We start from the raw sequence: 10,919 nt of genomic DNA on the forward strand, positions 1-10,919 counted from the left end.
TCCACTGCAGAGTACAGGTTTCTGGGGAAGTACAAAAATACATGCGTGCTGATTTCTGTTAGATAACACTAACTGTTTCATTACAGTGCTGTTCTATACTAATGATGAATTGCAACAGCAACATGGATCTAATTAGAAGCCACATGATGACACAAGTTCCTTCCAGCAAATAAATTCCTCTAAAAATATGGTTTGCGTCAATTAGCTAAGTTTTAGTCAGAAAACATCTTTCAAAATTGATATAATCGTACAGTAAAGTAATTTAACTTCACAAAACAAAACTGGATATTGAACCAAGAAAACTCATCACCTGAGAATCTATTTACCGTTGTCCCAATGTACCTGAACGCAGCATTGACTCTCACAAAACACGTATTATATAGAATTTATGTTTTTTTTAACATATAATAGAGATTTATTAGTTTAATGAACAATATGTAAATTAAATGCTACGTTTATTTATATCTAACCAACTAGAACCATATGATAAATGTGTGATTAGAATGTTATATAAAGACTAAAGTGTTTACATAGAACTTAATTTTAATCCATTCTAACTAAACTAACAATTGACGGTTTATTCATCGATCAACGTGACTTAGATTTAATATATTTATTATATTATTTGCTTGGATGTATTTTTGCAATAAATCTTGCTTTACATTTTTTACACATGCAGCAAAAATACATTTATACTTTAAAGATATATGGTTTAAGTGATTGATCCTCCACATGACACTGTATGTTTATCTTACCACAGAGCGACTGTTATAACTGATGTTATCTTGTAAATGTTCATTTAATTCTGTGCAAATGCAATATCATCAATCTTTTCCTTTTTTAAATCAGTATAATTGTTTCATACACATTCGCACTGAATTAGCTTTAATCTGAGGTTATTTTCATGTGGATTAAATAAATACATCTGATGGAAATGAATCTTTAGGCTGTGAAACCTAAACCTGAGAGTTATAGTGATTTTAAACATGTGATATTTATTGTGAGCTTGTGCAGCCGGACGTGTTCCACTATTATTTGATGCTTGTCGACACATTATTCTAATCCTCGTTGTGCAGAACTACTTTAAATCTGATTGATTTTCGTTCAGCCTGATGTTCGTCCTGAACCAGCTGATCACTCAGACTCTACATCTCCACTGACTGGCTTTTTTATTTTGCCGCAGCTCCGTGTTCGAGGCTCCAACTCCAACCAAACTCCAGCCTCCCTCCTCGGGGTCTCCTCCTCCTGCCTCCCAGGAGCCGCAATGAAGGGAGTCATTGGTCTGTGGTGAAGGGTCTGGGCTCACATGCACGGATGAGGTGTGCACCCACTTTCCCCATCGTCCAGTGAAGAAGACCAGGAGGAGAAAGCCCTGGACCTGTCGAGTCTCTGAACTCCTGCAGCAAACAGAGCAGAGAATCACTCTCGTTTCCCGGACCGGACGCAGGGAGCAGACCGGAGGAATAAATGGATAATAACGCTGCAAATTCGGAGAAATCTCACCTGATGCACGAGAAGAACGCGAAGATGTATTCGTTGAAAATGCAAAGGTGAGAGAAACGTCCTGTTTCACGTGACTGCAGCTGCATGGGAATAAAAACGCATGTGACGAATTCAGAGCAATAATTTACACGAGCATCTTCAATACCAAATTGAACATTTATGCGATTGGAAAATGCTTATAAATATAGAATATATATGTTAAAATAAGGCGATAAACTTCTGATTGTGTGTAGTTGAAGAAAGTGACCAATAAGAGGGTGTGGATTGAGTCCAGGTGGATTTTGTGAGGGGACGCTAAAGAAGCGCAAAAGTGAATATTGCGCAGACCCGCAGGAGGAATCCCTGCATGTGTGTGTGCGTGTGTGTCTTTGTGTGTGTTGCACAGGTTGTGTAGTGGCAGCAGTTGTTACTGTGGTGCATGTTAAGCGGGCTGCGCCGGCTGTTTTATGTGAATGAACAAATTCATTTCCATGCTTGGCTTGTTTCTGGACAGCCTGTGACAAATGGCCCCGGAGCCAGTTCACTGAGCAGCGCTAAGAACTCATCATCTGTCATTAGAGGCGAAGGCTCCGTGCACGTTCAGGCTGCGTGGGACGAAAGAGACTGAGGAGTTAAGAGTTAATATGCTGCCTGTAGGTGGTTATACCTGTAATACAGGACAGCTTAGATAAAACTATTTGATTTTGAATAAATAATAACAATAATAACAACATTATTAATATTAATAAGAATAATGGCAATAAATGATCGTGGCCTATGATAAGATAAACAACTAAACAACCCAACGACTAATAAAATACATTAGTGCATCACACATTATGAATAAGTTGCTGCCGTTCAATCGATATTATTATTATAAAGAATGAGGTTATTGATAATAGAAATAAAACAACAATGATAGCAAAGTTATAAAACGCAAATCTAGAAAGATTTTTAACAATAAATAGTAAATCTTGAATTATGTGCTGCAGTGTAAAAACGTGAAGACAAAATAAATATCCTTTCGTTCAGACTAAAATAATTTTCAAGAGTAGTTCAGTTGATTAAATAATAAATAAACATCTATTATGATCAATAATCTGCAGAAGTTGGTCACGAGGATTTTCTTCTCATTCTTGATCCTTTGGAGCAGTTTTTTTTTAGGCCTCGTGGTTCGTCTGTTCTGATCACGACACGTTTTAACCACCGACACGTTTTAACAATCGACACGTTTTAACAACCGACACGTTTTAACCACCGACACGTTTTAACAACCGACACGTTTTAACAACCGACACGTTTTAACCACCGACTCCTCTGATCAACTCTGTCACTTTCTAAGGCGACGTGTTGAAGAAGTGACGTTTACATGTATTTATGATGAATATGAAGCTGCAGATTTCAGACCTGGGAGGAAACAGGAATAAGATTTATCATTATTATCATGACGATGGTTCAGAGTGTGTGTGTGTGGGGGGGGGGGGGGGGGGGGGCGGGGGGCGTGTATTAAGTGCTGCTGTTTATTTCCACGCGCGTGCGTGTGCACGTGCGAGAGAGGTGTGCATATGGCACAACATTTGAGATTTCATGCACCATTTGCAGCGCGCGCGCGTGTGTGTGTATACTGGCTTATGTAGCCTCCTCAGGACCGCTCCAGTATTATAGTCTTATCAGTCCCCTCGTCAGGCCCAGTGTACCTCATGGGGACCGAAACATGGTCCCCATAAGGTAAAAGGTCTTTTCTGAGCTCCTGGTGAAAGGTCAAGTTTATGGTTTGACATGAGTTGGTCATGGTTAAAGCTAGATATTTTGGTTAGAGATTTGATGTGTGTGTGTGTGTGTGTGTGTGTGTGTGTGTATTTACAGTGTTTTTCCCCAGCTGGCTCAATTCAGACCAGTGTAAGAATAATGTTACTCCAGTATGTTTTGTTTCTACTTGGCCCACCTCTTGCAGCCTAACAGGATCACGTTAAATAACCTTTTAAATAACATTTTGAGGACTGATGTGGGCTTATGCATTATCTTGGGAAAAAACATTAACGTGGGCAGATCCCATGAAATTCATGAATATGTAAAAATGAAGGTTTTTCCTTTCTGTGAAAAAAACAGGATGCAGACAGGACAGTTAAAAAAAGTCGAAGTCCGTGACCACGAACGTGACCAAGCAACCAGAAACACTGAAGAGACAAAGACCCAGATCCTCCCCCTGACATGTGGATCCACATTTAGACCAATTTGATTTCATATATTATAGATTTCATATTTAGAGGACTGATTTCTATGAGTGTGTGACATTTAGACAGTCGGGCCTCGGCGGAGGAACAAGCTCTATGAGAGACATCCTACTTTTTGATTCATACCAATAAATTCCCTTTGATACTGACTTGTTCATCACTGCGTCTCTGTGATGTTTCCCTGGTGTGTTTAACAAAGCCTGTTTCCAGGACTGGCTCGATGGCAGCTGGGATGTTTCTGGCAGTGAGTGAAGTCAGAGGGTTGACGGGAGTTTGGAAGACGACGCTGTCTCTTAATGTTCTTCATCTGCTCCAAGTGTTGACTGAACAGTTTCACACTTTGGAATCAAACGATCTCACTGGGATCTTCTCCCAAGGACCTTCTACCACGACATCTTGGTTTCATGAGGGTTGTTTCCTTCACACACTGATCAATGGAAGTTTCTGCTTCCGGTCCCCCCCCAAAAAAACAGGGGGTCTTTACTTGATACGTGTACGTGGATCCAAGATGTCTGCCCACATGTAGTAAAACAATCCTTCGGTCTGTATATCAGCTATAAAAACATATTGGGAAGTAATAAATAACAATAATCCCGATAAGACCATCAGGATCATCGTCACTGGACAAACACGTTTTTCCTCTCTGCTGCAGCGTGGCCTTCTCAGTGCAGGCGTCCTCATGTCAGCTACAAATAATAGTTTATGGCGCCGTGATCGCAGCTGTAATTAAAGGCTCGGTGGTTATTTTATTTCGGGGGACAGCTCTTTCTCTTCGTATCATTTCACAGATCGGTGAATATTCCCTCAGGTCTGCACTGCTGAGGCTGAGAGTCAGAGAAGGAGCTCGGACCTGCCCTGTGGGATATTGACAAACAGATGAACACGGTTTCAAAATGAAATTCAGTATTGATGATGTTTTATGAGACGCAGATTGTTCTCACTTTGCTAAGCGAACACCTAATGCTACGTGTTTCATGTCGGTGCTGGAGGACGATTGCTGCAGAAAGGTGGAAAATGTTCAAACTCATTCCCGATCTGGTTCTTCAGTCGGTACAGAGAACGTAGATCAACTGGTAAACGACAGCTTCTGGCTCAGCTCTCTCTTCACCACGACGGTCCGCTACAACGCCCACATTACTGCTGATGCTGCACCGGCTCGCCTGTTGATTTCACGCTCTATTTTACCCTCACTCGTGAAAATCACCCCGAGATGCTGAACCTCCTTCACCCGGGACGGTGACCTCGCTGCCACACTGGAGCAATCCGGCTTTTTCTGGCAAAGAACCAGAGCCTCGGTCTCAGAGGTGTTGGTTCTCATGTGAGCAGCTTCACACTCGGCTAAGAGTGAAACCTGGAGGTCACAAGCTGGTGAAGCAAAGAGAAGGGAGAGCCTCAGCCCACGTGGCACTAGGGCGCCCGTCTGCAGCTTCTATATCACCTTCTCTAGTTTGATGGCCTCCCTCACCACTGGTGTCCACTGGTAGATTCTGGATCTTAGGCTGAGGGTGTTCGACGAGCTGAGAAGTCCCAGATCAACCACTCTGGAACATGTCAGGCCGGCTGTTCCTCCCAGTCATCCCACTGCAGGGTTCTCCTCCATCTCTTTCTTGCTGCTCTCCCTCCACCTTTCACACTCAAAATCTGTCCCATCATTAAAAAGTCTCAACAGCCAAAAATCGTAACCACAAATTTGTACAAGGAGACGTGGAGATATCTCTGCAAGCACACAAATGATAAACAGTCAGATACTTATTCTTTTTGAGATATTGCAGCAATTTGTCAGAACAGGGGACACAATCTCTTTAATCCATTTCTGCTCAAACCAGGACAAAATCCCTTTAAAGTACTGAGATCCCCAAAGAATATATTTTACTAACTTGAGCAAACAAGATATAACTTGAAAACGGGTTTTTGTCCATATTGTTTGCACAAAGGCGATGATTTATGAGATCAGGATGCAGATGTTGTGATAAAAATATAATCTTTCAAGGCTCTAGTTGGTGAAGAGACTTTTTTACCAAGTTATACAAATATATCTACTGGTTTGACTGTGAAACATTTATAATCTTAACATGAGAAACTCTTCCTCGTTTGTATTGTTCTGTTTTATCTGCGTAACCAAACATACTGAAGCTTCCGAGCACTCGAGTGTGTGTCCACAGAATGTGCCGTGTGTGTGTGTGTGTTGAGGTTATATGTGTATTTGCTCTTGTGTCCCACTGATTGAACAGAATCAGTTTCACACTCCACTGGTTCAGTTTGGTGTGGTCGTCCCTGCAGTTGTGTGTTTATGTTTTCAGCATAAACACAAACCCAGTAAGGACCAGTAGACATGATGCTGGTTGAGGTTAGATGTGAATGGTGGTTAGGTAGTAATAAGGTTTTGGTTTTGCTGCACACAAGTGATAGAAGGCAATGCATGGTCCCTACAAGGATAGCAGTGTGTGTCTGTGTGTGTGTTTGTGTTATCTCAAGTGAGCCCAAATTAGTTTTTTTCCACCTCATTTAGCCACATCATCAAAGCTCCTCCCCCACACGGCGAGAAAAACCAACTGCTCGTGTGTGTGTTAGTGTGTGTTTCTGTGTGTGTGTAATGGAAATGGGCAGTCAGCATTTTGTTCAGTTCACATGATTGAAATCCAGTTGTATGTACACGTGTGTTGTGTTACAGGTGAATATCCACATGTGTAGTTTGACCTTCAGTCAGTGTGTCCAGGTAGAAACATTAACATCATCCTTTGTCCTCAGTCACAGTTTGACACAGAAGACGCTTTTATTAGACGCCACAAAACACAGAGATGATCATCAGGACCCAACTCTGGATTCAGCTGCATTTTAATTTAGTTTCTGAAATGAAATCTTATTATTAAATGTGTTAAACTACATCTCTGCTTTATGAAATGAGTCATTTGGGTTTAAAACCTCAATTTAAATATACAAATACAACACAACACACTCACTTCTCTTCGGTGTCAGCAGTCATCGATTCCAGCCAGTCCCCCCCCCCCGATTGCCCGTCTCACCGTTCCTAAGTGAACATTGATCCTAATCCACTTTGTCAGATTTCCACTTTGTTGCGCTTACAAACCAGAATGTGCTTCGCTGCAACATCTCTTCACAAAATCAATTCTAAGAACAACAGTTATATTGTGGATCTGTGGCAGTTTCAGGGTGAACTCACACCTGGAGGTTGAAGCTCATAGTCTGTTGACATGTTGGACAGAAGACACCATAATGTCCCTAAACTCACCACTGCACCCAACAGTCCAACAAAAACAACAATACCTGCACAATATGAAACTGTGTGTGTCTCACGTTCCTTTGAATCCCTGCAGCTCCTTCCCAGACTCCAAAGAGCAGTTTCCCGACTTCCCTTTTAAGAACGGCGGCATGGCCGGCGCCATCGAGCTGAAGCGACCGGTCGGCGCTCACTGCCACGGCACCAAGGCCTCGGCGTGTGAGGACAGTGCGGACCAGATGCTGGCCAAGAAGAAACTCTACATCGCCTCGGCCGTCTGCCTCGTCTTCATGATCGGAGAGGTCATAGGTAAACGCTCAGATGCAAACCTCAGTTATTAAAGAGAACAGAAGCTCAGAGGTTTGTAATAAATAGATAAATAAACCTCAGTTATTAAAGACAACAGAAGGTCAGAGGTTTGTAATAAATAGATAGAAAACCTCAATTGTGTTTTTTAGAATAGAAACGGGTAAAAAAAACACACACATGAAGTGAATCAGAGCTTTTTCTATAATCAAACATATCTTCATTTAATGTTCATACTGTTTTTTACTTGTTATAAAGTAATGGGAGCTAATAAATAAGATTAAAATGTGCTTAAAACTCACATAACATCCAACATAATAAAAATCATGAGATGCAAACCAGATTAATTTCCTCTGATCATACGTGAAAATGTTATTTAAAACAGTTAAATACCAAATGATACATATTTAACAATGATTTATAACACAAAACAGTAGAAAATCCCCACATTTGAATATGATTTGATAGATGTTTCACCTTCTTGCTCGATAACAACCCATTATTCACTTTAGATTTGTTTTATCTAATAATCAGTTTATTCTTTCATCACTATCGCTGCCACACAACCTTTTTCCCTTCGACACAACAGACAAATGAACACAAACCCTCTGTTGTGTTGTGGTTCCCTGCAGGAGGCTACCTGGCCCACAGCCTGGCCATCATGACGGACGCCGCCCACCTCCTGACGGACTTCGGCAGCATGATGGTGAGCCTGTTCTCACTGTGGATCTCCTCCAGGCCGCCCACCAAGACCATGAGCTTCGGTTGGCACAGATCAGGTCAGAAGAACGGGTCGTTTTGATGACATATGACATTATATACACAAATATACTAAGGTTTGATGATGACATTTTAAGAATAATGGCCAATTTGTGTTATGTATATATATTACAATGACAAAAACAGTCAGATTGTGTGAGAGGGAAGTTTTGCCTGGTGTCCGAAGCTGTAATCCCATCGACTCTTGACTCTGGCTAACTTCCCTGACTCCACTGTATTCTAAGTGTTTGCTTATTTAACTGTGGATCAGCTGTGTTTGATGAAGTGAAGCCGCTCCCTGCCTCTCTCCCCTCCTCAGAGATCCTCGGGGCGTTCATCTCAGTCGTGTCCATCTGGATCGTGACGGGGGCTCTGGTCTATTTAGCCGTCGAGAGGATCGTACGCAACGACTACGAAATTAACGGCCATGTCATGTTGATCACCTCCGGGTGTGCTGTCATCGTCAATATTGTGTGAGTGCTTCGGAACCTAATGAGCACTAATGGCTTTAATAGACAACATTAGAACCTGTGGTGGTGTTGTTTTAAAAAGCTCGTTAATATAAATCTGGTCCTTGATGCTCATATCGGACTGATTCTAAATGAATCCACCCGTCCTCCCTCTGTCTCTCTGCAGGATGGCCTACATCCTCCACCACTCCACCACCTTCCACGCTCACGGCAGCGGCTACCACCACATCGACGAGGACGGTCAGAGTCCCGTCCCCCCCCACGGCCACGGCCACAGCCACGCCCTCCTCGGGGGCCACAGCAACACCAGCGTCCGGGCCGCCTTCATCCACGTGGTCGGGGACCTGCTGCAGAGCGTCGGGGTCATGGTGGCAGCGACCATCATCTACTTTCGGGTCAGATATAGATCACATTCCTGTTAGGGTGAGACCGACATGTCAGTTTGGTCCTTTGACAGAAAAACACCAGATATGATCGAGTCCTTATTTAACAAACATGATATTTTAATGTGTAGAAAGCTTGAATTTATCCAGAGTTGTGTTTATTATGGATGACAGGGTTCAATATTCCTGTCTTAATGCAAGATGCTCCCTTCCCTCTCTGCCCCGAGCCAGTTGTGACCTCATGAGGGGGGGGGGGGGGGGGGAAACACCATCTGATGTCTGCCATCTCCTTCTCCCTCTTTCAGCCCGAGTACAAGGTGGCCGACCCCATCTGCACGTTCCTGTTCTCTGTCTTCGTCCTGTGCACCACGGTCACCATCCTCAGGGACGTCTTCAGGATCCTCCTGGAAGGTACCGGATGTTCTGAATCGTTATCGCTCTCATGAAACTGTCTGCAGGTTTATAAAGGCGTCAGCGACCTTTTCAAACTATCTATTTTAAATATGCCACATGAGAGGAAGTGGTAATTCCCAGTTCTGTCCTCCGTCTGCAGCTGTCGAGCTTCGACCTGATCCAACAAGGTCAAAGTCACTCAATGCTTTTCCCCTGAGTTCACTCTGAACGCTAACGACTCCTTGGCCGATGGTAACTCACCACTCACCATGTGTGTAGCTGGAGAGACTCACCTTCACTGCAGCTTCAGAAACACGACACAGGCTGAACAGAGTTTAAAGATTCTGCTGCACACGTACACACCTCCATCGGCCGGCTCAACCTTTAAGTGTATGCAGAACAGAGAAGAAGAACCCAGATGGTCTCATCCTGGCGATGTCCTCAAGACTTTTGGGGACGTTCTAAAAATCTGTTTGCACATGACTGATTTTACTAAGAAGAAGAAGTGTCCCCTGAGGCGTCTCTTCAAACTCTTAGTAACGACAGAATGAACCCTACGATGTTAATGAGCAGCTCGATGGCTGCAGCGTTCATTTTAAATTCATTTTCATTCATATACGTGAAATAAAACATTGCAGGTTATCGTTGAAATAATGTAAACGTGCTGTAGGGTAGAAGTGTAAAGTTGTGCCTCCTGTTTTCCAGGGTCTCCTAAAGGGATAGAGTTCAACTCGGTGAAGGAGGTGCTGCTGTCGGTGGAAGCTGTGAAGTCCATGCACTGTCTGCACCTCTGGGCTCTGACCCTGGGCCAGGCCCTGGTCTCCGTTCACCTGGCAGTAGGTAACGTAACGCAGAGATGCAGCACCCCCGCTTCAGTGAATTCAAAAATGATAATCGATAAACCAGTACAAAGGACTCACTGTGTTGTCTCCCTGTTTCCTGTTGCACGTCAGAGGAGGGAGCTGATCCCCAGTCTGTTCTTCACGAGGCCACCGAACTGCTCCAGACCAAGTTCGGCTTCCGCAGCATCACCATCCAGGTGGAGCTCTACTCCGAGGACATGAGCCACTGCTCCCACTGCCAGGACCCCAGTGACTGAGGCTGACACTGGACCCCAACTGGACTGGACCCTAAAAGGACATGGAACGGCTCAGGCACATCCTCATTCTCTCTGAGCCGCCTCAGTCAGAGCTGGACTCAAGAAAACAGCCTCCTGGTAACATAATGTATAGAAAGAGCTTTTGGTAGATTGTTGTGTTCGCCATCAAGTCACGAGAACTCAGACAGCGAGATCATCCATGTTAGGAGGGAATACATCATCAAGTCCTCATTGAATAAGGGGGTGGGGTGGGGGTGGGGGGGGACCGGGGGCGGACCCCATAACCGTCTGACCCCCGGGGAAACAAGGTGCTCTTTTAAAGAAATCTACCGAGACAAAATCAAGGTGGAGACAAAATATTGTTTCCAGTCTTAACAAAAAAACAATGGAAAGTGTTCAATACATACGAACATACCCAACGTGACCAGCAGGGGTCCATCACGAGCACCCGTTCACAGCCTGGAATTAAGAATGGGATCACACGTCCAAAAGCTTTAAGATGCATCATGAAAAGTAAATTTAAAGGATCCAGCGATGTGTATTTCAATGCAACAA

General features: G+C 43.5%; 1 protein-coding gene across 2 annotated transcripts; it reads left to right on the plus strand.

Moving 5' to 3' along the window:
* The first annotated feature begins 1,191 nt into the window (after positions 1-1,191).
* slc30a2 (solute carrier family 30 member 2) lies at positions 1,192-10,600 on the plus strand. Of its 2 annotated transcripts, none has more exons than XM_053445625.1 (8): positions 1,192-1,550; positions 7,052-7,263; positions 7,893-8,039; positions 8,339-8,492; positions 8,656-8,884; positions 9,178-9,283; positions 9,971-10,105; positions 10,219-10,600. In XM_053445625.1, exons 1-8 carry the CDS (start codon positions 1,468-1,470, stop codon positions 10,362-10,364), a joined length of 1,212 nt encoding a protein of 403 aa, XP_053301600.1. In that variant the 5' UTR covers positions 1,192-1,467; the 3' UTR covers positions 10,365-10,600. The 2 variants fall into 2 exon arrangements, with proteins under 2 accessions (XP_053301600.1, XP_053301601.1); XM_053445626.1 differs by having other exon boundaries at positions 1,192-1,544.
* The last annotated feature ends 319 nt before the right edge of the window (positions 10,601-10,919 follow it).

Source organism: Pleuronectes platessa, chromosome 17 (genome assembly GCF_947347685.1).
Source record: "Pleuronectes platessa chromosome 17, fPlePla1.1, whole genome shotgun sequence".
In the NCBI taxonomy this organism is placed as follows: Eukaryota; Metazoa; Chordata; class Actinopteri; order Pleuronectiformes; family Pleuronectidae; genus Pleuronectes; species Pleuronectes platessa.